The sequence below is a fragment of the Marmota monax genome, unplaced genomic scaffold, assembly GCF_021218885.2.
Source record: "Marmota monax isolate L192 unplaced genomic scaffold, Marmota_monax_Labrador192_F-V1.1 WCK01_AAM20220418_F8-fsc00042, whole genome shotgun sequence".
Taxonomy (NCBI): domain Eukaryota; kingdom Metazoa; phylum Chordata; class Mammalia; order Rodentia; family Sciuridae; genus Marmota; species Marmota monax.
In genome coordinates this window covers 11,755,473-11,783,124 of record NW_026693008.1, presented here as the reverse complement: position 1 = coordinate 11,783,124, position 27,652 = coordinate 11,755,473, and the positions used below count along the sequence as shown (strand labels likewise).

At 39.9% G+C, this 27,652-nt stretch overlaps 1 protein-coding gene across 16 annotated transcripts in view; it reads left to right on the top strand.

Annotated features, from left to right (window-relative positions):
- Erc2 (ELKS/RAB6-interacting/CAST family member 2) overlaps positions 1-27,652 on the top strand; it is an 882,113-nt gene that overhangs the window by 654,174 nt on the left and 200,287 nt on the right. For 10 of the 16 annotated variants that reach the window (XR_009227574.1, XR_009227575.1, XR_009227577.1 and 7 more), the window contains 2 exons: positions 15,217-15,385; positions 16,829-16,957. Coding sequence is in view for 12 of the 16 variants with exons in the window: in XM_058582160.1 (XP_058438143.1) it covers positions 15,217-15,385; positions 16,829-16,957 (298 nt within the window). In the remaining 4 variants the exon portion in view is untranslated. The remainder of the gene's footprint in view (positions 1-15,216; positions 15,386-16,828; positions 16,958-27,652) is intronic. The other 6 variants (XM_058582164.1, XM_058582166.1, XM_058582162.1 and 3 more) reach the window with 3 other exon arrangements.

Sequence of the window (27,652 nt, the reverse complement as noted above, 5' to 3'; positions counted from 1 at the left end):
GACCCTTATCCAAAATGCTTGGGACCAGAAGTGTTTTAGAATTTAGATTTCAGATTTTGAAATACTTACATATACATAATGAGATATCTTGATGATGGGACCTGTCAAAAAATGAGGTTCATTTGTTTCATAAACTGTACATTATCCACATAGCCAAGGAGTAATTTTATGTAATATTTTTTAAAATTTTGTGCATGAAGCAAAGTTTTGTGGCATGGAATTTTCCACCTCCTGGTGTCATGCTAGTGCTCAAAATGGTTTCATATTTTAGAGCATTTTGGATTTTAGGTTTTCTGATTAAATTTGCTCAGCTTTTACAGATGAAGCAACTGAGATACATAGAGTTAATTAACTTTCCCCAAATCATATAGATGGTAGTAGCACACATCCAGGATTTGAACCCAGATCTATAGAATCCCATTCAATGATTGCATGTTTGGTAAAGTTTTAAAATCGATCATTTTTCAAGACTATTCATTTAGAAATAGTTATTGTCTTTCCACCAATAGATTGTGGTCATATTCTGATGACCCAGAACCACTGGAAAAGGAAAGTTGTCTTGTGTTTCCTTCAGATGGTCATTTTTCCCTTCATAGATTTGTGTTTTCCCAATCGAAATGTCTTTTAAGTCATTTGCACTGATGTTTTTACTTTGGCTTAATCAAGGGAAGCAGGCCTACCGTGTAGTATGTCCAGACCACCTTTGTTTGAGATGAATCCCTGTTTGGATTTTCAAGGCCACAGCTGTTTGGGTAGGAATACCAACAGTAACATCAGCCAATCATGGGATTTTGTAGTTTACTTACATGCCTTCCTGTGAGTTATCTCATGTGACCGTAGTGGTATATAATATCAGTTTTATTTCACAGACCCCTCAGCTAAGATACATAAAGTTAAATGACTTTTCCAAGACGAGCATCTCTTATGTTCCTGCTTTCTGTTTTCCATGCCGATAGCTTATTAGTACTAGTAGGAAAAGGAGGGTGAAGGTTCAGATTTTTCTCCCTTTCTCATTGGTACTGAGACAGCGCATTCAGGAACACCATGCGATATGCTGTGTCCACCAAGTCCTGAAATGCTGTTGTTGGTCACTTGGGGAGTTCTGGTACTGTATGTTGTGAGTCTCTCTTTTCTGTGGATTTAGTTAGCAACATTTAGATTTGGTTTCAGTCCTTCGGCATCCCAAGTATTGGAGCAATAAACATCCAAGCTGCAATTGTAGAGTTGCTTTGGGCTATTCTCACTGATGGTAGTATTGTAACTGAGGTATGATCCTCTTATTGGACCTCAGCCAAGTCCTTGCTGGGTTCAAAGTAAATGTGTTGTGTTTTTTTTTTTTCTGTGTCAAGCAAAGGATATAACAACTCAAAACAGTAGACATTATCTATCTTGACTGGGGGCACCTATAAATTTATGGACTACCTGGGTTCAGATTTGCACTTTGTGCCTTAGTAGACATGTTAACTTTGGCAAATTAATTCACTGCCTTTGCTTCTTTGTCTGTCACATGGAGACATTATAATGCCCACTTCACTAGACTGTTTTGCAAATTGAATGAGTTACATGGAAAGAACTCAAGATACTGTTTTCTGTTTACACCGAAAACATGATGGTGTGTGTTCACAATGTATTTTCTAACGTGGGATCTATGACATGTCCTCTGAGTGTTTTGCAGTCTTGGCAAGACTGATCAATTATTTAGAAATGTTTTTAATAAAGAGCTGGTAAACCAGGTAAACCAGGTCAATGGAATGTGGGGAGTTCTGATTGGTAGTGATCACCAATTTCCATGGTGTAAATACTCTTACCATGGCCAAAGTATATGCTATTGGAAGGAATCAAAGGAGATGCCCATAATTGACTCTTACTACCTCAGAGCAACCAGCTCCAGCATACTGCAGAAAAAGATCAACCCTGTGGGCTGTAAGAATCCTAGAGTAGTTGCTAATTTGGATGGCCCATAACTCAGAGCTGTCACCTTTGGTTTTAGTGTAACCCTGTTATTTCAAGTAGATATCTGGTGATGAGGACCCCAGACCATAGCCAACTCACCTACATTGGGTCAGTTGACTTTTATTCCAGAAAGGTCAAACATTGTTCTTTTTCCATGAAGCTTGGAGAGTGTAGCAGAGTTTGATAGGGAAGTCTTGCCAGGAAAGATTTGGGATTTCCTGTTATTGGAGATTCTGGAGTGACTTTCTCACTGGCTTTCCTAAAGCTCACTTCTTAGCTTTTTTCTTTTCCTTGATCTATCCAAGTATCCCTATAATACTTTCTAATTTTTTTTAATTAGCCAGAATCAGGTTGGTTTTTTTTTCTTTAGTCCAAAGAACCCTAACCAAAATATGTGTTGAGTGGCACCACACTGCTAGAGCTGTCTGGGAATTCTTCAACATGGCCTTCTGTTCCTCACACCAGTGCTTTCCTTCAGAGATGGTCATGAGGAAGCCCAACCCATTGTTGGATGGCTCTGACTCAGCTGCACTTCCTCCTTTAATTGAGTGTTGTCAGCCTTACCTACCTATGACTGCCATCCTTGAGTCCTAGTTCACATCTAAGGGAGCAAGCCTCCCTGGGATTCATTCTAGCAGGTAGGCAAAGGAATAACCACCCATAGCTCCAATTTTTTTTCTCTGACCCTGATTATTTGCACGTTCCTAAGTTCATCATTGTACCCATTGCGTTAAAAATCCAACTGAAAGGAACAATAGAAGCCTTAGCAATTAGGAAAATGCCAAGCACGTTTCAGAAGGAAAGACAAGCCCCTATCTAGTCAGCATAGAGGAGGACCAAATATGTTTTTCAAACACACCTGAATTATAACAGTATTCAGCAATCAAATGAGTGCTTTCTAGATATTGGATATCATGGACCAATAATATGAAAAAATATTTTTGAAAACAACGTGTGATATTAAATTAAATCCGACTGTTAAAATGTTAACTACTTTTAACATAACTTAAGAAAAGAACATTTTAATATGAAAAAATAGAAAGGACATTACTAAATTTCAAAATAGAAGATTGTCCTTTCCCAAAAAAGATAATTAGCCATCTCACTCCCACCATATGTGACTGTATCCTATGTATGTATGCCTGTGTGTGTGAAAAACATCTGTGTAAGCTAATCTCAGTCTTTGAGCTGACACTTAGAAATCACCTATTTTGATCACACTTTTTCTTCAGCTGTACTCCAACATCCCTTAAAGTATTGCACTGGAAGTCGGTGTAAATAATCAAGAGAGAAACAATTTTAAATAATCCAGTCCTCTCAGCTTTTGCTCATACACTTACCCATGTGGAAGCCCCTCTTTTTCTTCCTGAGTCCCTACAATCCTGCCTTTCTTCACACCCAGCTGTCACCCTTGCCCTCCATGAACCCTGCCCTTATCCTCCCAGACCAAAGAGACTCTTCTTCCTTATTGCAACCAAGAATTTTAAGAAATGGCCAAGAATTTAGGCTTTGGATTCAAATTGCATTGCTATCCTTAAAAGCATGGGACCCTGGGCAAGCTACTACAATTTTTCAGCTTACTCAGTTTTACAGTGATGACCTTAATTTTCTCTTCAAAGGCCATTTTCAGAGGACTGAATAAAACAATGTGTTTTATTTTTCCCTGGCATATTTATAAAGCTCACAATAATAATTATTAGCAGTTGTTTATCCTCTACCTTAATAATGGAGTCACTAATCAGTCATTATTTATTTTTTGTTTTATGATTTATTTTCATGTGCTTTTGCTTCTTTACCAGAATAGTTTGCAAGTCTTGTCCATTGCTGATTCATCATAGTGTCTAGCACAGTACTCTGTTCATAGTCAGTTGTGTCTGGATAAGAGGAGACATTAAGTCCCTCGTTGACAATATTGAGCCCCTACTTTTTTAAGATAATACCTATATGTTTGCAGTTATCCTTCAGGGTGCTTTTTTTATTGAACCTCTCTTCCACTGGACTTTGAAGAGACCCCTTAATGTTCTGCAGCCTCTTTCTTCTTTGCCTTCTGCCTTTTGTCCTGTGACACTTGAAGTTCAAATCTAAATGGGGGTCCTTGGTTTCTGTTCAGTGGAGCTAGGCAGCCTCAAGGCTGCTAGGAAGATAGATGGTCTGGTTTTAAAGCAATCAGTCAACAGATCAGTATCTCAGAGAGTGGTAATCAGTGTCAGATTGGAGTCTGGTCACCAGGATGTTTTCTCATTAAGTGGTTTTCTAGGTCTAGGGGCCTCTATGATGGGTTCTATCACCTTTCTTGGCTTCTAGTTCCCTCCTCCTCCCTCCAATTCCTATAATAGTCACCCTGCACACTGAGTTAATTGCCACTAGTGGTCAATCTTGGGTGCAAGTGGAATAATAGTTGGACATTGTGGGAAGGGAATTGCCTCAGTCTTTTTAAGTCTTTAAGGGCATAAAGGGATAAAGAATTAAAATTATCTGTAGGCATATGTTATAAATAGGTAAACCAACAAAGAAAGCCATAAAGCTGCTTTGATTTGGGGAAAAACCCCTCTTAGATTGAAGCTTATAAAATTGTCACTGTTCAATTACTTCTGACCCACAAAACAAGTGAGTATCATATGACTCACCCCACCATCTATGAATATGAGGCTTCAGTTTTCTATTTTCTTGTTTGTTTATTTATTTATTTGCAGTACTGGGGATTGAACCCAGGGGTGTTTTATGACTGAACTCCTTCCCCAGTCCTTTATTTATACTTCTTATTTTGAGACAGGGTCTCCCTAAATTGCTGAAGGTCTTCCTATATTGCCAAGGCTGGCCTTGAATTTGTAATCCTCCTGCCTCAGCCTCCCAAGTTGCTGGGATTACATACATGTGCCACATCACCTATTTGTTTTTGAGACTCTGAATTGTGCTGCACATTCATGATGAAAAGATAGGTAATAGGATGCTTTGTGGTTGATTATCCCAGCACTTGGCACACATAGATGGAACCCTGTGGTTGCTTATGCCCAGCTTTTATATTGTAAACAAGATTCATGGACACCTGCTCTACGTGATTTTCCATATGATCTGGCATTTGCTTCTGATAGTGATAGAAAGGTATTTCTTCACGTTCTGTCGTATTACCACACCATCAGTTTGTCTCATTACTATATGGATTGTCTGGGATCTGCTGTGTAATAAGTTCTACAGAAGCATGGACAGTGTCCATCTTGTTTATACATTCATCCCCAGTACCTGGTACACAGTGGGAAATCAGTAAACATGGGGAATGAGTTGAAAGAATAGAAGAACTGGGCTCTGATTATCTGCCTGTTTTAGTCTTGCTTATATGGCCAGTAAACACCCACTCCAGAGGAGCATGTTCAGTTCAGTTGCTTCAGGTTGGACTTCATAATTTCATGTCAAAATTGTTCCTGCTTCCAGTGATTGCTCCTCCCAGAGTGGAAATTTCACTTCCATGAGCCACAAGGCCACCCATACTGTAAATCTGAGACTGCTTTCTATACCATTGTGTCTTGGGCTGGTTCCCTCACGATTCTTTCCAGATGTGGAGTGCTTTCAGGTAGTTTACCAGACTCTCTCATTCTGCATCCGCTGTCTGGTTTCACATTCCCTCACCCTCTGAGAAGGAAGGATGGTTGTGTCCTACATATTGTATTCATGAATCCAGAAATTTCAGATAACTAATAGATAGGATTTCTCATTGCTTCTGGGTTCACTAGCTGGGTTCTGCAGCTCTTTGTCATGGAGATCTTTTTGAATCATTGCTCAGCTACAGTGGTATGTGTGTGGATACATGGTTTTGTACTTTAAGTTGGGTTCTGAAGTTAATTTATGGTCATTAAATATGTTCTTACACCTCCTTTTAGGTAAAGGCTATGATACACTGGTAGAAACTCACCAGGAAAATGGCCATGTGCATTTGCCTTTTCTTCCATAAAGCAAAGATGGGTAGTGAGTGTGCATTACTTGGGTTTGGTGTTTTTGTGGGAGTGGTTTTGCAGTTTCTTTAGTTCTATCAGAACTGTGATGAATTTGGTCTCACTACTTCTTCTTACAATGTTGAAGTGTGTATTTCTAATCTTGGTCATTTGGTCTTTTAAGTCATTTCCAAAAAAGTATTTCCCTGCAGTTTTCAGGTATACAATCCTTGTTGGATTTATAGCCTGCTTTCTTCTGGGTGTTCTCTTAGCCAATTCATTGCAAGGACAGAAAGGCTGAGACTTTTATTCATTTGAAACAAACTGCATATCCATTAAATGACCTCCTTTTTTAAAAAAAATAAAAGGATACAGTAATCAGTTCCTAAAGCATGCCTGTCACCTCTTTACTGACTGGTCAGCAGGCCCAATCCTAAATTAATAAATCGATGATTTGATGCATGATCATTTGAATCTATACTTTTCATCAAAGAGTAAAAACTATCAGCAGAAGGAGTAGAATGTAAAATGGCCTAGGTCCCTTTGCATGGTGAATCTCAACTGTGTTTAATTTTTTTTTTCCATATATAAAAACTCACTTTTGGTACCTTTTAAAAATACAGATTATCTACTTGGGGGATGGGGGAAGAAAAATGGCAGTATTTATTGCAGTGGCCACGAGGTGGCAGACCTAAAATCCAGACTTCTCAAAGTAGCTGAGACACTTAGCATGAGGAATTACATCTTTGAGAATGCTTTAAAGGCGTTAGCTTCCCAGAGGAAAACTTTTTCAGGTTATCCTAAATTAATGTCTAAATTCTTTGGCAGGCTCCGCAAGAGAAAACACCCTTGAGTGGATGGGCATCTGTTCCATCCTCCTCCCTTGCGGCCATCTCGCCTTCCTGCTCCTCCCAAAAACCTGCTCTTTGCCTGGCCACTACCGTCGCCCACATCACACACACAACAGACACAACCACTGCTGTTTCCTTCCTCTATGCAGAAGCTCAACTGCCCTTTTTCCTCCTTATAAATAGAAACTCCCTCAACGGAACTGCCTCTGGAAAACTCAATTTTGTCTATTTCAATCTGCAAAAATCTATTCCATAGAACCTTAATTTGATTTTCTTTAAGTATTGCACTAACAACATTCTAAAATATGTCCATTTTTGCACATATCCCTCTCACATCATGACAATCTGCTTTGTTCTTCATTACAATTTAGCATATGGAAATAGTCTGTTCCATGTAAATATAAACAAGGGGATGACTTATTTAATACAAAATATTTTGATTAAGAAAGGAAATATCTAGTTCAGGATACAGGAGAGCAATTTGCTGCTTGGTGTAAAAATTGACAAATCAACCCTAGTAATTTTAAATATGTAGTAGAAAAAAATTAAAATATATTATCATTAGGGAAACATACATACACATATGTATACACACAAATATGCTATACTTACCAATAAGAAAAAAAAATTGATCTGATGCCCTGGGTACTATAACTTGAAATTAGTAACCTATTCTCTGACAACTGCTCATTTCCAACCAAAAAGTTCATGCCATAGAACAAGCCTCCTGACAGTAACTGATCACCCATGGACAATAAGTTTAGTTTAGGTGGACACTGGGCAAAGTTCTACCCCACAGTGAAGGCTAGATGTATTTGGTTTTCTCATTATCAGTCACTGATAGCCCCCCAGGGACTCTGGTTGGGTGCATTTCACATAGACAGCCACCTTGACAAAGTCAAATGGCCAACAGAGAAACAACCTCATCACTGAATGGGATCAGCAAGACCAAGCATCATCATCTAACAGTGCACCCTAACACAGGGTCTCATAGTGGGTCCTGAAAGCCAGTTTTACTTACCCTCTCTGCTTCCAATTTTATTTTGTAAAGGATTTTTTAATGAAAGAATTTTTTTGAAGTTGTTTGACATTGGTTGGATTGTGCACTTGACCTTGACTTCTAAAGGGTTACCTTTCAGAATGTTTCCATTTCTCAATTGCACACACAGTACAAAATCACATCCTGTCACATTCTGTGTGGCCTTTTGGCTGAACTGGTATTGAATAGTTATTGACTAAACCAGGCCTGGCTGTCTGGGATGCAACTCTTCTATGGTCAACAGACCCTTTTCCACACTTAAAATTGGTTTTCTCCTTTCAGTTTGTTTGTGAAACAGATGTCAGCTCATGAAAGTCAAATGTGCAGCTTAACAGAAACCAATTTTAGAGGTTTCTTTGAAAGTTTGTCTTGAAAGTAAGAGACTCATTAGCATGTTTAGATATATTTAACACAAAGAGGAGCCCAGTATGAAATAATGCAAAACTTTCAAGTCTTTACATTTGGTGGCATCCATGTTATGTAATAATAGGTAATTGCTAACATATATTGTGTGATCATGTCAGACACTGAACAAATTCTTTACATGCCTTGTCACATTTAATTCTGACAGGGTCTGAGAGAGAGTTATTATAATTATTATTAGTTCATTTATTAGAAAACCTAAGTTTCAGAGATGGTAACTTGCCTCAGAATCACAGAAGCAAAAAGTATTACTGAGATTCAAACCCAAGAGCTAAGCATCAGTACCTTCTCTGAAAGACATGAGTGGTATTTTACTTGTATGAGAAAGTTAAAAAAAAAATCATAAGCTATTACTGAAAAGAAGTCTCCTTCCCTCCCTGCTTTCTTTCCTCCTTTCTTTTAGATGCAGTGCACAACAATCAGTCATCGCTCACACATGTCCATCCTCCATTACCTTTTCATCAATTCTTCAAAGGGATATGAGTTGAGAGGGTGGCCTAGGATGGGGCCAGTAGCTCTTCCTGGCGTACCTCCTCCTCTGGCTGTGGACCTTTTCCATATGTGGGGAAATTAGTTGGCTGCACACTTACCCTTTGTAGCTGGCTACTAGGTGGTACTGGCAGTTGCCATCTCTCAGTGTCCCAGAGCACATGGAGCTGGCCCTTGAGAGCCATATTTCTGGTCTAGTAGCACTTAGGGAAGCCCACAAATGGATTAGCTACCTCCCTGGGTCATACACAAAGCTAAGATTTGGATAGAAGCTGATGTGTAGAGCAAAGAACTTCCCCAAGTCTCTGTGGCCCCCATTTTAGGAAATTCCAAGCATATGCCATTAGGTTTCAAAGGCAGAATTCTTGGTAATTGAAGTAAACTATTTTTTGAGGTCAGTTTTAGATGGGCGACAGAGAGCAAACCGCATTCAGGAGTCTGGACTGCCAAAGCCTGGCCTTTATGAATCTAGTCTGTTCTTCGTCCTTGCTGAAACTTGTGATTGTTCAAACATCTCTCACCCTGTGAGCCACACCTCACACTAGCTGCTTTGCTTTCTGCGTGGGCCCTTCTACTTATACCATATATCCTTGTGCCGATAGGGTTGATATTAATGGATATCAAAGACTTTTACTTTCTCAAGATGCTATTTGAAAATACACCTTTAAAATCAAGGCAAATAAACATCTATCTCCAGGGTAGTCACAGCTAAGCTCCCCCCCAGCCCTGATCTCAGGGGAGAGAGAGGCTGTTTTGAACAAGATCTTTCGTCACCGTCTGTCTTAAGTCACCTCCTACTGAACTTAAGGTTGAAGATTCAGGGTCATGAGGGAAAGAAAACAGTAATTAACTGGAAAAAGTTGATTGAGCGGAATTTTTTTTCCCCACAGTCTGATTGGAACATGACTGCCTGGGGCTGAGCACCATACATAATGTAGGTTCACCCTCATATGTCATTATCCAAACATTTCTTAACGGAAGGCATTTTTTTTTTCAAGCATCTGCTTTTGTAATTGAATGTGTTTCTAAAGATGGGTCAACTAACTAAAACAAGAACCAAACAAGAAAAGTGTGTGTGTGTGTGTGTGTGTGTGTATATATATATATATTTTTCATGCTTCTGCCCTAATCCAATATCTAACAGACCTTAATTGGCTCATTTCATTCCCAACTCCTAAAATTAATTTTAGATCCCCTCTCTGAGCTCGAATCACCATTAATAGTAAGACTGCAACAGGGAGTGAAACAGAAATGTTTACAAAGCTCCCTTTTAAATTGACGGTGATAAGTGCCACGGCAATGTATAACCATCAGTGGATCCTGGAGCTTTCTTTGTGGGGGTTAGCCACAGACGACACACAAAAGGAGGCATTCATCTTGGCAGAAGATGCCCTTCAGTCCTCTTTTGTTGTAGTCCCTAGAGGAATTTTTTTTCAGGGTGACTTAAACCATTTTTTTGGTATCTTATTAGCTGTGTCTTGACTACCTCCTACAAACTGAATGACAGCTTAGGGTTATTAAATGTGTTCTTACACATATTTTTATCCATTGTTAACCCTGACTAAATGTATGAGAGGGCACAGAATTCCCCCCTCTTTTCCTCCATTGTTGCCCATATTTGTTAAAGAAATTATTCCCCTTGACGTTTGTTTAGGCTGCACTTTGATAAAATGCTGTCTATGATCCACTTTCTTAGCTTGGCATTCAGCAGACTACTATAGATTTATTTCTCTTTGCATTTTCTTATCTTCCTTCCTAGCATATTTGGGCTTCCTTTTCATATTTTAAGCTATATTTTTGGGCATAGACAGATCACCTTAGTAATTGTACACTGAAGTACAGCAATGTTCTAAGGATAATTTTTCAAGCCTTCAATATATACTTAGCCTCACTAACTGTCAAAGGATGCATTTACATGTATTTCTCATGTTGTCTAAGAATAAGCAAATAGATAAATTAAGTGTTGAATGTGATTTCAGACTTAGTAGAAATTTTTTCAGCTTGATGGAACAGTAACAATTTTTGAAACAAGGTAAATTTGACCTTGAATCTAAAAGGTAATTTATTGGAGAAAATAATAAGAATTTTTCTTTGTTTTTCCAATTCATATCCAAGTGTCTTGTTACTGGTATAATCTATATACTTTAACCTTTTTAAAAATGGTATATGAACTGCAAATATTTCACTTTTCCCAATTTTAAATGGCTGACCCAAATTCCCCACAATGGAAGAAAAAAAGAGGGATATTTCACCTAAGTTTTCTAATCTATTCTAGTGTTTGTCATTTTCTGAAAAACAGGCCTTTATGTGTTCTTATTAAAGTATATATCACTAGATGCTCTGTGTCAATGTATCAGTAAATTGGCTCATGGGAATTGTCAAAGTGTAGAATCTGATGTATGGTCCATAAAATGGAGTTAATCATTATAAAATTATGTTCAGTATTGCCCACTCTCAAAAAATATTGGCCTTTAAATCAGGGATGATAAAAATTTTTCATTTCACAGAATTAGCTCACAGTGATTTAAATTATTAGCTATAGTGCATCAGCTTTGTAGAGAGTTTTTGACTCATTTTTAAAGGTTTGTTGCATAAAAACAAATCCAATGGCTCTGTCAGCCTACGGCTAAGGGCTAACTTAACCTGTCACCCCTGTACAAATAGATGACAGCCAGGTTAACTTAATATAGTCAGCCACCTTTCTGTTTTATCCAAAAGTGTGAAATATTCACTTTTCTCTAGTTCTATCCGTTATCTTCTGCAAATTATTGTTTGTTTCAAATAGAATCAAGTTATTGAATGTTGATCTTAGTCAAGGCCTTATTAAGGAGGAATCATTAGTCATGGCTAAAAGGAAAATGAGGGATTCAAAATACATATGATTCCCCATTACAATAATTTTATTTAGAGTTATATTGTTGTATAATTCCAATATTTATAAAATAGATTTGTTAACTAAAAGTTAAAAAAAATGTTGTATAGAAAAAGTTTATAAAAAATAAAATAGATTATTTTATATGAATGTTAATGTTAATAAGAGGCTGTATATGTATTATCATTATTATTATTTTTGGTACTTGAGATTGAACCCAAGGTTGCTTTTCCACTGAGTTACATCCCAGTCCTTTTTATTTTTTTGAGACAGAGTCTTCTTGGTTGTCTAGGTTGGCCTTGAACTTGCCATCCTTCTGCCTCTGCCTGCCAAGTCTCTGGGATTATAGGCATGTGCCACTGTGCCTAGATAAATGTACTCCATAAAAATTATTTTAAGTGTATTTTGAGGTTTAGTAATTAAGAATAATTTGATTCAGAGCTATATTTGGTGATATATTTATAAAGAATTAGAAATTGATTTGTGTTTTTACTAATAGTAAAGTGGGAATTAAAAATTAATTTATTAGGATTTTTGATGGTATTTTAAGAGGAAAAATAAGTTTAAGAGCCTAGATTATAGGATCATAGGGAGCAGGTAGTTTGGAATGATCATTCTTTGGGTTTATGATAACATTTAGTAGTTATTAAAGCTGCATAATTTTGACTTAGAAGAGGAAAGTAAGTTAAAGGGGCTAAAAGAAGACATGAGGAACCTAGTTAGGAGATTACTGCAGTTTTCCAAGTGGAAGTTTAAGTACATTATACCAGAAATTGTGTGCTTGTGCATATAAGTGTGTTGGTACCTATTTTAGCTTAACAAATGGGAAGGAGAGACAGAACATAAATAACCTGGTGAAAAATTGAGCAAATTTTACATTTGCTAAGCTTTTAAAGCATATACCTGCAGTTTATTTGGCAACTGAAAAACCTTCACTTCTAATTTTTAAATGTTTACTCTTAGGATATTTTGTGGCAGCAATAATGCATAAAAGTATAAACAGAAGAGAAGTAAAGATAACTTCATCCATTCTACCTTCCTGAAATGATGACTATTATCTTCTCAGTGTATTTTCTTCCAGTTTTACTTCTCCCTATGAATATAGCTCTATATTAAAGTGATCTTGCTGAATATATTCTTGCATGTTAAGAACTGTGAAGGGCCCGAAACCTTCCTATTAGCATCCTAACAGTTGAGTCTGCCTTCGTTTCACAGATGCCAGCAAATGGCAAGAGACTTCTGGGGCATAGATAGAAGAGTTTATTGTTTATAGCACAAGGAATAGTTTAGCATATTTGTATCGGTTCCTCTTGCTCCAGAGACTCACAGAAGCAAAAGGGATGCCTCAGATGAACATACACACCCAGTTGGTTGCACTACAGGAGAGCAACCCTGAGCTTCAGGAATTTGAATACATTATAATTGGCAGTAACATGCTTGCCCTTTGTTCCAGAAGAAGACACTATTATGCAGGGCAGTAAACATGTCTACTCCTAGATCCAAAGGAAGATATCTCTGCCTTTCAAGGCCTGTCTCTATACAAATATCCTAGGAAGACTGTCAGAAAAGAAGATAATGTCTTTGCTTGTAGAATGTGCAGAAATGAAAGATTCATGGATAACAGCTTCTCAGCAAACTTAAATGTTTTCAAATGCCATTAAGATTTTTAAAATCACCACTTAAGATGGCTGCATATAGCTGTAAAGAATCAATCATTGGCATGTGACACAATTTACCACTATTTCCCAATTTTCCTAATATTGGTCTTTTAGGTGGTTTCCATTTAAAAAGCTTCACTTACACATGTCACTGGGGCAAAGGAGGTAAAATATTACAGTTACCTTGTGTGTTGTAGCTAAGTGTGGAGCAGATAGCAAATGGGCTGCCCCTGATTTAAAGTCCGTACAGCCTCTTGAGCTTGGCCTTCTATATAAATATGCATGGCTATGAGCGGAAAGCATGTCTATTGTCTCAAGATGTTATCCAGAAGGAGACAGGCCCTGTAAAGCTGGATATTAATGCTGCTGCTGGTAGTCCAGGCTGCCCTGGTTTTCTTCTGGAAAGTAGAGATATTTCCTGACATGTTCTGCTGCTCACCCATCTGCCTGAGCCTGAGACAGAAGCTCATACTGCCTGGCATTAGTGGGGCCCAGAAAAGTCCATGTAAATCCCTTCAGTGTGAAAGGGAAAAATCTAAGATCCAATTAATGACCATCTTGTCCAAACATCTGGAGGGAGCCTGGTCTGGTGATGGGGATTAAAGAAAGGCAAAACAGGATAATGACCAGGTTTTAGTCCTGAGACTTGTATGCATAGGAAGTACCCAATGTGGAGCTTCCCTGGAGCTGTGGGATCCTCTGTAGAATCTAGAATACTTCATCCGAGACAAGTGGTGAGACCAAAGGAGGACTAAATGAAACACACCCTAGGGAGTCATTTCCTAGTCAAAAATTATCCGTGATGACCCAAGGTTGAAATTTGTGACAAATTTGAGCACAAAACTTAGGTAACTTTAGACTTCTGAGTAGGCAATGATCATAGATAAAACAGGAGGAAAAGCATTCAAATTCTTTAAAATTAAGAGGGAGGACAGTGATGCGTTAAAAAGTTTTGTGGGGGGGAAGTAAAACGTGAACTTTATTCCTCAAAGCAACATCTTTAAGCCCCTCCTATATTCTCAGGCATCTTCTAGATGCTGGAAAATTGGTGACACACAAGATAGATGAGGTCCCAATTTCATAGAACAACAAGTCTAGAAAGCAAATAAATAACACATATCGAAGATCCTGGGGTCTAGGGTTGTGGCTCATTGGTAGAGCCCTTGCCTAGCATGCGTGAGGTACTGGGTTCGATCCTCAGCACCACATATAAATAAATAAATAAATAAAGACATAAAAAAAATAAACGGAGTTATGTGACAAACCCCTAACTTGAACACAAGGTGGAAGTGGGGGAGGCAGTGTTGGAATGAGCAGCCAAAGAGAGATTTTTCTGGGGATATAAATCTGGGCCGACACCTGGAAGATGAGGAGTTGGGTGACAAAGGAAAAGCCTATGAGATGAGAACAGGGGTACATTCACTAAATGAATTGAAAACCCAAAGGGGACTGGAGTAAATATCTCCATCTACCTTCAAAAGAAACTCTTGCATGAAAAAAGTAATAGTAATACACAGAGTCTTACTTGGCAAATAGATGGATGGATAGATGGATGGAGGTATCTTAGAAATGAATGCTCAGATTGATCCCCTTTTTTATTTCTAATTTGTTTCTGTTCCTGTGAAGCCATGGAAAAATGTCTCTATCAAAAGACACAGTGCAGGGGCTGGGGTTGTGGGCTCAGTGGTAGAGCGCTTGCCTCGCATGTGTAAGGCACTGTGTTGGTTTCTCAGCACCGCATATAAATAAATGAATAACGTAACGGTCCATCCATGTCTAAAAAAGAAAAATTTTTAAAAAGACACAGTGCACAGGTCTCAGGGATTCTGACCCAAACTACTTGGTCCATCGTGAGCGTTAAAGGCACAGCTTATTTTAAGCAGTATTTGTAATTCCTTCCCATGGAGATCATAGTTGGTGACTCATTTCAAGTAGAAATGACAATTGTTTAGGGGTTTTTTATCTACTATATAAAAAATGATCACAATAATCTTTATTTTACCAGACAGGAAGCACTACTTGCAGCAATCAGTGAAAAAGATGCAAATATTGCCTTGCTGGAATTGTCTGCCTCCAAAAAGAAAAAGACGCAAGAGGAAGTCATGGCTCTCAAGAGGGAGAAAGACCGATTAGTGCATCAGTTAAAGCAGCAGGTGGGGCGTCCTGCACCAAAGGTGTGTTTTTCTGGGTTTGGGGTCTTGGGTGCTTCTTCTGTGTTTAGCCACTCTTCATTTCTCATGTCCATCCTTCAGCCTCAAGCAGCTAAAACCAGGTAGGAACAAAATGGCCCGAATTGTTGCTGGAACATCATTTTATGGCTTTTCTGTTTTATGTGCATGTGGCTGGGCTTGTGTGGTTTGCAACCAGTGCTGTTTTTCTTTCTTTTATATTAGCATCATCTCCCCAGGAATAGCTCTCTGCTCTCTTCCTTCCAGTGGACTTCAACTTCTAGTAAAATTCTAAAAACTCCTAATTAAATTCTGGGTACCTTTTCCCTGGTAGACCTGTTACCTTCTGTCTTGCTCACTTCCTGGTCCTTATAAATAACTCCCCTCATCCAGTTCTTTGGGTTCCTTTCTCTCTATATTTCCAACTTTGGTTCTTCAACTAGTTCCCCAGGACTTTTCAGTCAAGGAACATCTTTCAACCCATAATACTGCTAGACTAGGCTTAGAGACCTCTGAGATATTATTGGTCTAATGTTTTTTACTCACCTATTTTTTGCCCAGTAATCCTGTTTCCTCATCTCTAGACCACTGTACTTGTTTTGAGAGGTGGGGAAGGAGAGGCATAGACCTAATTTGTGCAGAAAGTCCTTTGCTTTTCTGAGGGTTTTTCTGGAAGTGACTTAAATGGGAACAGTTATACCTGAAGCATGTTGGAAAATCATCCCTAAAACAATTTACAGATGTTATTCCTCCACCATATAGAACTTGGGAACTTTTGTAAAGCAATACTTAAAGATGTTCACTCAGATTACAACTTCATCATGAAATCCACTCAGCTCAATTGTCTATGGCCTCATAATGTGGCTGCCACATCTTAGCTAGGGCCACATGTGACTCTGGTGCTTTCTCAATGGCAAGTGGTTACCATGTAGTATGTCCACATCAATTTCCACCCCTGGGACTGGCTCCCTGCCTGCTAGGGTAATCTTTGCTAATATGCTAAGCATAGTGTGTAGGGTAAGTGGAAGGGAAGCCTGAAGGAATAAGCCCCCTTTCCTTATAACGGGGCAAACCTTTTCCTCCTCGGGAAGGAAAAGGCATCCTTTGGCCCTGAACCAGAGTCCATTTCTCATGGGACTGCCTTGCGAAAAGACAGAGACTGCCGCCATGCCTGAGCACCCTTTCCTTGTAGAGGGAGGGTCTCAGTTGCTGCCAGACATTGGGGTCATTCCACAGAGCGGCATGCCTCGCTATCGCTGGCCCCTGGGGAAGGGGACTGCTTCCATCTGACCTCTTTGTTTGGAGCTGTGCATCTTTTATACTGGATTTTCCACCCACTTGGCCATAGAAAGTCAAGATGAGCCTCTTTCTTTGCTTTCCGTTAAGTCCTTCCCTGTGCACCCTGTGTCCTCCCCTCCTGCACCTAACCATTGTAGCTTTCTCCCACAGGTTTATAGACCTAAGAAACATCCCCTGAGCTCGAATATACCATGCCCTTGTGATGCTGGCTACAGCCCAGATATTACGGCCAAGTACCACGGGTCCAGCTACGATGCATACGTGAGCCAAAGGTCTCAGGTCAGTCAGCTGCTTAGGAGATAATTGCCCCACCATGGGGGTTGGGGTGCATAAAAGCTACACCCTATCTTGACCTTCGCCTCTTCTGATGATTTCTAGTACTTCTTGGTCCTAAAGTCTGAGACCATAGGTGATTGCATCAGATCAGGATTTGCAATGTAGTTATTATTTATTTCATTTTATTTGTACTTACCAAAGGTTCCAAACTTGGTGACCACCTATAGGGTGAATTCTGAAATAACCTGAGAGTACTACAAAGCCAAAACAGCTAGAGGCATTGCTACCAGTCAAAGTGAATTATTTTTTGCTTTTACCTTTTAGATACTTTTCTCCCCATATCCCCATCTACTTTTCTCAATAAAGATTTTTTTTTTTCCTGAAGCTGCTTCATTTTCTTTCTCAGCATCCTGAAAATTCACTCCTAGATTCCAGTAAGTTTTGAGTGTAGCCCTTCGGTTTGCTCCTGGGAAACTGCACAAAGCCTTCATTCTTTGTGTCAGCCTGGGTTTTGGGTATCAAGGGGCACATTTGGGAAATCCCAGCCGTGCAGAGTGAGGCTCCTGCCTGGTCAGAGGCAGGGTCTGAAAGGTTGTTGTGGAGAAAGGGCAGCAGAGGAGGAGGGTGGGCCCCTTGGTGTTGTGGTTTAGGTTTGAAATCCTTCCCGACGTCCTGTCCAGCAAAGAGCAAGATAAATCCCATAAATTTAAGTATCTTTGTTACAAATGATAATGATTCTAAGAATAACAGCTGATTTTCTTATAAAAGCAGCTCCCTTTGAGCGTTTTTACTGTGTGCTTGACCCTGGGCCCAGGGCCCCTCAGGATGTTGTCCCCTAGCCATCACTGCAGCCTCTTCTGAGGGGGGCATCCCTGAGGCTCAGAGTGTGGAATTTACCAGCCCAAAGACACAGTTTGTGATAGGGCTCCAGTCAGTCATAGTCTGACTCCACACACACCCAGAAGGCTTAGGAAGGAATTCAGAGCGACAGGCCCAAAGATATTCCCCAAAATTATGAGGTTCTTTTATCCCCTTAAGTTTGACATAGATGCCCCAAATCCTAGTTAAGGTGCCAAAGACTCCAAACATTCACGAGTGGATTCTACCTGGAGTGCTTAAGCTCAGGTTATTTGACCACATCAAGAGTAATTCCTCCTATCTGTCAGCTCTCACCATACACCAGCCATGGGTCTAAGGGCTTTGAATATATCAACTCATCAGCTGCCAACAGAACTGAGGGATTGGTGCTGTCATAGAGAAGAAGCCAGAGATCAAAGAGGTTGAGCTCCCTGTTTAGGCCTCATGGTTGGACATACCATGATGCTTAAGGGAACCCTTTGCCAAACAATCTTAAATGGGTTTCACAAATGCCATCTAAAATCAAACTGCTTGGGTGAAATTTTGTTTCTAACACTTGTTAGCTGGGTAATCTTGGGGACCTCCTCGAACCTCAATTTATTCATCTATACATGGGCTAATAACCTGATTTAAAGCGTTGTTTTGAAGTGCAATGCTGACAAGAGTACTTTGCACATTAATGGGCACATCGTAGTAGGTGCTTTGTATGTGTGAAATGCTATTTATTTTTTTTTTTTCAAAAATATTTTTTTAGCTGTCAATGGACCTTTATTTTATTTATTTATATGTGGTGCTTCGGAGGTAGTTTAATTTTTATTTCATTATACACAGCTGGGAGTTACAACTCATTGAAAACATACTATGGACTATGACAGAGCAGACAGATGTCAGCACCTAAGCCTTCCTAGTCCTCCTCCCCTAAAGCTAAAGTAGTTGGGAAATGGTGAGCAGATACATCAGGAATCCTAGATCCCAGCTCCCAGCTTGCATTGAGGAGGTGCATAGGGCTTAAACCTGCTTGGTTTGCATATGTAGCCCCATGGTTGGACATCAGTCATCTTCACCTGCATGGCCAACTTGGACTAGCAGAACCCTGTTGGGGGCCAGATCAATGGAAAAGGCAGACAATGGATCTGCCCTGCCTGATTTTGCACAAATGGTGAGGTTGACTGGTTCCTGAGGGATGTCCACATTTGTTAGGCTGCCTTTTTTTTTCTGAATGTACATGTTTGCGAATCATATTGGTCATACAGTCACATATATACATTTTGAGCTCGGCTTATCTTATGTAGAAAGTCTCATCACTGTCCATACCATCCCTGATGACTGAAAATGAGTAGTTCATTCAACAACCACCAGTTGTTGCACTTTTATAGGCACATAGTGGGTACTCAAAAAACATTCATTATGTGAATATATGATTACAACATGACAGGTACTATGCCAAGTACTTTATGTATATGTAAGTTTATAAACATTATCTCACTTTTTGCTGATAATCCACCAACCTTCCATGTGCCAGGCTGTCTGCCAGCTGCTAGGGATTCATCTTTGACAGTTTTATTTGCCACAATGAGAAAAAAAAATCATCCTCATTTTTTATTTAATCAAACCAAGGCTCTAAGAGACCATATGATTAACTACCATCATCTCACTCATTCCTGCAGTACAGAGTTGGGTCCCAGGGATGTGGGAATACTAAGGTCTTGCCCTTGACTAAACTGAAGACTGCATCCCTAATGCAGTCTGTGAGTCATGTATTCATCCCTATACTTCACAAATGTCATCAGAAAAGCCTAGTTCTGATGCTGCAGCTCATGACTGCCAGCCTGCTCAGGGGTGTGGGGAGAGAGGGATTGGTAGCTTGGTAAGACCAAATGCAGCATTTGAATTCAACTCTACAATTATTTATGGAGTGACTACTCTGTGTTATAGTGCCAGGCATTTTTGGAATACATCAGTGACCAAAAAAAGGAAAAACCCTTTCCATGAGCTTGCTTTTTAGTGGGTGAAGAAAGACAATGAACAATGAGTGTGATAAATAACTAAATTATGGGATAGGGAAAAAGAAAAATGTAGATCAATGTAAGAGAGAACAGGAATAATGATATGATTGAGGGACTGCTGATCATTTAAAATATGGTGGACAGGAAGAGCTTCATGTGGAAGGAATCATTGGGGCAAAACCTTGAAGGAGGTGAGGGAATGAGTCATGTAGACATCTGGGGGAAGGATGTTCTAACAAAGAGAACAGCCTTTGTAAAGGATCTAAGGCAGTAGCATCTTAGTGTATTTGTGGAACGGCGCAGAGGTCAATATGGCTGGGTGGGTGACAAGAGGATGAGTTGTCAGAGCAGTAATAGATGGACTGGGCTGTGTAGGCCTCTCTAATATTGGATCTGCCAAGAGTGGTATGTTCTAAGGCACAAATTTTCTGCAGTTAGAAAGCATAATACATGAGCCTCATAGCCTCCGTACAGAGAGGACTCCCTCTGGGCAGTTCTGGACTGCCTGCGTAAGGCCACCCTGCTCAGCCCACTCCCTGTATCCCCAAGCTTGATACTTGATTTGCAGTTTGAAGAAGCATTGCCACTTCTTTGGTGCCACAGACCACTTCTGCCAGAATCTGCTGTCATACCTAATGAGATTTTCAGGCAGTGTAAAAGCAAAGCTCTTTGATAAGACATTCTCCCTAACTTCCTGACAGTCTCAGCCACATGCCACAGGAGTCCTCATGTGCACCCTCCTTGGTGTAAGGCGGTATGGAGGCTGATTGCTGTGGCTATCTCATCCCATTGGCCCATGTACCCTGCTGGCTCTGCCTAGGCGAAGCATAACTGTCCTCCAGGCCAGGCCCACCTTCCAGACTTCAGTGAACAGAAACATGATCTTCTCCAAAGAGGAGTCTCAGGTTACACTCATCGCACTCCAGCTCTCTCTGTTAAAAAGACTTCCTTGGCTCTTCTGGGTGTTAGGAGAAGGAAACTCAAGCCAGTGTACTCTCCACCTTACACATACCATTCCTTCTGCCTGGAACACTTTCCCCTCTTTTCTTCACATAGTTAATGCCTACTCTTCAATTCAACTTTGCTCCAACATCATTTCTTCAGGGAGGATTTCTGGGACTAGAAAAAGACCCAGAAAAATTGGATCAAATCCTCCAACTTGGCCCTTCATAGCATATGTATGTCTATTTTATAGCACTTATAATCAATGAAATGCTGTTTTTGTTTTTGTGATGATTTGAATAATAACTATCGGCCATGCTTGTATATGAACTGCATGAGAAATGAGAACATGGCTTCTTTTTGTTCACCTAATTTCCAGGCCTAGCACTTAGCAAATATTAGTTGAATATATGAGTGAGAGGGAATCATCAGGGCATCTTTGTAAGAGATAGCAGTTCAGTCATGACCTTGTTCCCTTTAAGACAAGACTTAGCCTCATAATTCTCACCCTAATATTCTAGGCACCCAACCCCAATCCATAGGAGCTGGTAGAAGAGTGAAGTCTGTTTGCCAATTAATGACCCTACACTGACACCCTGCCCTCTCTCTCTCATCACATTGGAGGTCACTTGACTGGGGTATTTTCTCAGTCTGGACTTGTTAAGATGGTAGCTAACTTGAACCTTTTCTCTAAGTCTTTTTATCTTATTCTACTTCAAATACTCTCCAATTTCTTGGATTCTTCTTGAATAAAATGTCACTCAATTCTCAGGTATGGCAGAGAATTCTCATTATGAAGGGAACCCCTCCAATCCATCCCTGGAAACTTCTGAGCATCTCATAAATCAGTTTGCCTGGAAATACCTTAACTCCTGTTAAACATCTGTTGAGGAAGCCAGAGGTGATATGAGATGAGTTCAGAAATTCCAACTATGCCTAACGATGCAAGAATCTTTGTGACGCTTTTCACATGTTGACATTTGGGTGGTTTCTAGGCTGAGCATGATATAAAGGTAAGAGAGTAAAACAGATTAACCTTCTTGTTTCACTGAAAGATAAAAGATTGAACATAGTTTGGTATAGTAGGCATCTAAGTCAATCTAACTTTTGTTTTCTTCCCATTTTCATTTCTTTATAAGCACACACCTTTGACATTGTACTCCACCTCTTAAAAAAAAATCTGGCTTCCAGATTTGTGCAGTTTTGGGAGAGTGTCTCAGTTGGAAATGAGTTCAGTTTTATTTTGTTTTTCTCTAGGGGGACTAGTTCTAGAAATTATTGTTAAAAATTATTTTCCTTCTTTTTTTGGTGTTTTGGATACCACCCCCCAACGGTCCCTCTATGCTTAAAGAAAGGACTGACATCAAAATAATTAATTCTGAAGTCATTGGATTTGCCTGCTGTTAAAGGGTTTTTGAAGAAAGCTTAAAACTAAATCTTACCCCTTAAGCCTTATTCCCAAATGCTTCCCTGTTGCTGAAGTAGTGATATACACATCTTGATAAAAATGCCTTTTTAAAATGAGGGCCAGACACTATTGTTTAGTTAAAATTAGAAGCAGCTTATTTCTTAGAACCGGTTAGAATACTTCTGAGATCGGAGATACATGGTACTTGATTTCCTTTCCTCTTTTCTACCAGTTACAGGCATTGCTTTGGGCCACCAGGAAACATGAAAGTCAGTTAGATTTTAAGACCAAGAGATAAGTTCACTGGTTCCCTGTGTTTCTCCCAAGAGTTTGCAAGGGGCGGGGGGAGTCCTATCTCTAGGCAAACATCGTGATGACTGTGCCAGGTTAACATGGCATAATCTGCTTGGGTAGAGCCTCCTTGGCCTCTGTTGTCGAAGTCCTAACTGTCTTAAAGGACTAGCCAAACAGATGTGGCTAAGGATGGGAGAAAGCAGAGGCTGCCCTGGAATGTGCTCAGAAGAGACACTTGTAAGGATGGGATCCTAGTCAAAATCAGATATCCCATCCTTTTGGGAACACAAGAAGCACTGAGTGTGGTAGTTAGCCATGCAGTTCTTGTCCCTCTCTGTGAGGCCAGATGGCTGCACTTCCCACTCACACTTCCCTTGCATTGTATGCTGATAACTCTTAATTACCCTTTGTGGTTCAGGAGGTGAGCACAATTAACCAGCAGTGGAGGAGCCCCATGCAGTAGGGTTCCCATAGCCCTGTGTTGTGTTTGGATGCATTCCAGAAAAGCTTGATTTGATCCCAGCATTGTAATGCATCGCAGACTTGCTTCAGATCAAATTGCTGAGATGCAAATGCATTGGTCTTTACAGCAGACTCACTATGGGTTAAGCTGTTCCTGTGCCCCTGGTAGAGTCTAACCACATCTCTATTTATCTTTGACTGTACTGCAAAGTGTCTTTGCAGTGTGCTCTGGAGAACCCCCTTTTTAAAAAGAAATGCTTAGATCCTTTCTCAGCAGTCTGAGGGCAGGTTGTTCTGATGGAGGTAAAATCTGAGCTCCGTGATGTTACTGAAAACAGTTTCCTCTTAATGTCCAAGTAATTGGACGGGATGCTGGCCTGCTCTTTTAGCCTGGAAACATTCCTGCCCCGGGTCCTCTGTTGCCTCAACCCCAATACTCAGGGAGTCCATTTGTTTGCCAGTTGCACGAAGATCTTGGAGGGCAAAGTATTTTCTCTGTGATTCCATATGTTTCTCAAATTCCTCTCTTCCCAGAGCATCAAGCTGACTCTGATGGACCACTTTCTGGGTTTCATTTAAAGGTCTTGCTTTGTTGGAAGCCATGTTTTAAATACTACTTTAGCTCCTTTCCCTCAACATGCATGGAACACCTGGTATGATGGATACTCTTTAGCTGTAGGAGATGTTGACTTTGTCCTCGAGCCTCAGGGTCTTATGGTCTATACCAACAGTGAGATAGATATTAGTTCATGAAAAGGACAACAGGACAAATTGCCATTTTTTTTTTTGATGTAGTATTTCCAAAGTTCAAAAAATTCTTTTCTTTGCCCCAGGAGTCAAAGAGCATGTCTTGAAGAAATAGAAATTCCTATGAATTTATGATTGGCAAATTGATCACCTGTCTTTTGTGACAAATGCCTCTCCAACCGTAAGTTGTCAAGGATCTTAGAATAAGCATGTCTAGTTATGGGGGGAACACCCCACAAAACCCTCACTCTTTGATTTTAAAGTGTAGCTTTTTAAAGTATAACTTTTTTAGGTAGAAAAAAACTTAAAAAGACAAACTTTACCATTGTGTTCCCCTGCTTTTGGAAATAAATAATAGAGGAGATGGGTCTGGATTTTTCAAAGCAAATCACCAACTTTGCTTCAGTAATTTTAAGTACCCCAACAGCATCCAGCAGTTGGCAGAGCACATCAGAATAATAGGCTTAGCCCAAGGTGACCAAAACAGAGACTAGCATGCCAATGCCAAGAAGATCTCTCACGTGCTGACTCTCTCTTTTTTTTTATTCAAATTTCACATCTGTGCTCTATTTTTAAACATTTATTCTTTAAGTGATAACGCATGTTTTACCAAGCCTCTTATTGGATTAGACATGTTTGAAATCCCCTTGACTTTAACCTGTTCCTTACCACAGCCAAGAACACTCGCATCCATCACCAAAGAAGAGAGTGTATTTTCATACTTTGGGGAAAGTTCTTGAGATGTTGGCCACCAGGAAGCCCCTGTGCTTTGGGAAGGAGAAATCTACCTTTTGCACTATGTGGACTTGGGGGGATCTTGGAGTGACATTACTTCAAGAAGGCTTCCGTGTGGGTGCACTGTGTAGAGAGCTCTTGCTCTTCTGAGCAGTTTTTCTACTCACATTTTAGACAGATGAACTAACAATTATTTTAGCTCTTATTGTATACCTAGTATTGGGCAAGGGCTTTAAAATACATTATCTCATTTAACTCTGACAACAATCCTGAAAACTAGGTGTTAATAATCCTGTTTCAGAGATGAGGAATCTTAGGTCCCATCAAGGCCACAGCCAGTGAGGAGTGGAACCAGAGCCCAAGGAGATCTCACATCAAAGCTCTTCAGAGCTGTCCCCAGCAAATGATGACAAAATAAAGAAGGCTTTATTCTGTGACCCTGAGCACCCACCTGGTCTAGGCCCTAGTTGACTCCTGCCCTGTCCTGAGGCCACAGCATGCAGGCTGGGGAGGCCCCTTATTTCTTGCGGTATCACTGCCACTGGAGAGAAGGGACTGAGACTCTATCAAAGTGTCAACCTCTTCTAAGAAAAGTGGCCATTTGTTGTCTGTGGCTTGAGAGTTTCATTCTCAAGATATTTGCTTGAAAGTGTTTTTTTTTCTCTCATTTTCCATTTTCTTTTCTATCATCTAATGTATAAAAACAGGTTTCTCCTGGTCCCTTTCTCTCTCTCTCTCTATCCCGCTCTCCCTCCCTCCCTCCCTTCCTCTCATCATATAATTAAAAGTCTTTTCAGGCTGTCTTCACCTTATCATTTCAAATGAGTTGAAAAAAGACCCGACTTCCTGCCCTTGTGTCCTCCTGATGCTGAACTTCAGAAGGAAAGAAAAGCCCCTTTTCACTCGACTTCATCCACCCCTTGAATAACTGTATTCAAGTTGTGCAGATTTTTTCATTGATCAGCAATGTTGTGTAAACCAAGTTTTCCTTTCCTGGCTTTTGCAAATAATAATTTCAGAGGGAAAGGACTTTACACCTCCTCTCTCCTGATCACAGTCAGTTAGACACAGACGGAAAATGTCCAGCAATCTGTCTTTGCTCCTACTGGACTCAACATTCGTTTTGAGTACATGCCACTTTCTTTTTATACATTCTCTACAACACGCTAAAGTCAGTATTAAAATTTCCAGAATCTCTCATGTTTGTTATTTTTTTTAAATTTACTGCACCATAACGTACTGTACTAAAAACAAATGGTTTGTTATGCAAATGAACTTTTCCATAATAGAAAGCACATTAATAAATATTTTATCATAAAAGAAATACATGCTCATTATAGAAACTTAGGAAAATGTCAATAAAAACTAAAATCACGCATAATCCCACCACTCAGAATTAACTGTCATTATGATTTATAGTGTCCTACATTCCATTGTCTGCAGGCATTATTTGAACAAATACATGACATAGTACACAATGAAGATTTTTTAGCCTTCTTAACAGTTAATATTTGCATGCATTTTCTCATGTCCTTCAAAGTCTTCAAAAACAAACACATTTCTTGGTTTATGATTGTTATTATGCTGTAATTAATTTTATCATGCCCCCGTTCTTGGGATTTTCTAGTTTTTCACTTTTATAATTACACTGTGATGAACATTTTAAAATGTCTTTTTTTCTGTTATTTTTCTTAATGTCTAAAAGTTGAATCATTGGAGTTATGGCTGTTTTTAAGGATTTTAGAGAATCAGGAAATAGTGCTCTCCTACAAAGGTATTTTATATCTGCCAATTTTAAATGAATGTCAACTGCTTGTGTTACCTTTGTCAGGCTACCCTCTAAAAACATTCTACTTACAGATTGGGACAGAATACTGCTATAGGTAATGCAAGTGGTCAGTAAGCTGAAAAAAGAAAGAGGCAAAGGGAGATTTTTAAAGTCCTTGAGTGGATAGGCATGTAGACAAGTAGACCATCTAGTCAATAAGTATTTATTGAGCATATACTATGTTCCAGATGCTGTTCTAGACATGGGATGGGGGGTACTACAGTGAACAAAACACAAAAATCCCTGCCTTGAAGAAACTTACATTCTAGTAGAGGGGACAAAGAAATAAAATTAAGATATCAAATATATGACATGTTAAATGACAATAAAGGCAATGGGAGAAAAAAGATGATGTTCTGGGAGGGATTTAGGGGTCCATTTGAACAAGGTGGTTCATGAATGCCTTCCTAAGAAGAGCAAAGACTTTCAGGAGGTGAGGGGGTGAGTCATGTGGGAGCATTATCCTACAGGGAAGGAGTGCTAGTGGGGACACATCTCAGCCTGAAGGGTTGGAACTTTTTCTTCTCAGGGCGACTCCCCAAGTGCAGTTGCTAAGTTGACAAGGTGGGGGAGCCAGAACCCTACAACACCAGTATTTAGATGAGATTATTTTTAAAAAAATATATGCACACTACCACCACCACCCCCATGGTCTTATCTTTGCCCTGATATGGCTGCCATTGGGAAATGCCCATTGGACACAGCCAGAAAATCTTTATCCAGATGATCTTTGACAAATTCTGGGAAGAGAACTGTGCAAAGAGGTTATAAGTTCAGACCAGACAGAGAAACTATCATCCCAGAAACAAAGAAAATCCACAAGAATGGCAACTCAGCCAAAAATATAGGGTTGTTCTTATGCCCTAGAAACCTCCTATTAACTGATCATCTTGTAGCTGGTTTTATTTCCTCTTTTTCATGAGCCTGTACCCCTAGAATTACAGGCACAGCTCAGAAACCCACCAGGATCTCTGCTGCTCTGGGCTACCTGGGGTGTTCCAAAGCCATTGGATACTAGAGAAGGAGGAAGGGATGTGGTTCCCAAAGCCAAGCAGCGCTTCTGTTGTCCCTCTTGTTGGGTCTGGAGGCACAGTGCCCTCTAAGATATCTGTTGCAAAAGCCATTTTGAAAACCCTCTGTCAAAATGTTCAAACAAAACAAGGCAGCCCACCTTGCCCCAGAAGTCCTGGTAGTCAAGAGAAGGTTCAGGATCTGAGAGTGGGCCTAAGAATCAGACTTCTAGCCCAGCTCTGGCCATAACACCCTGAGAAACCTTGGACAGCTCATTCTGCTTCTCTCTCACAGGCTCAGCAGCCCCATCTGTAAAATAAAGAGAGAAAACTAACAGCCTGCTAAGCCCAGAGGTGTTTTGGTAGTCTGAGCCTAATCCAGGCACACATAGGCACACACAGCTCGCT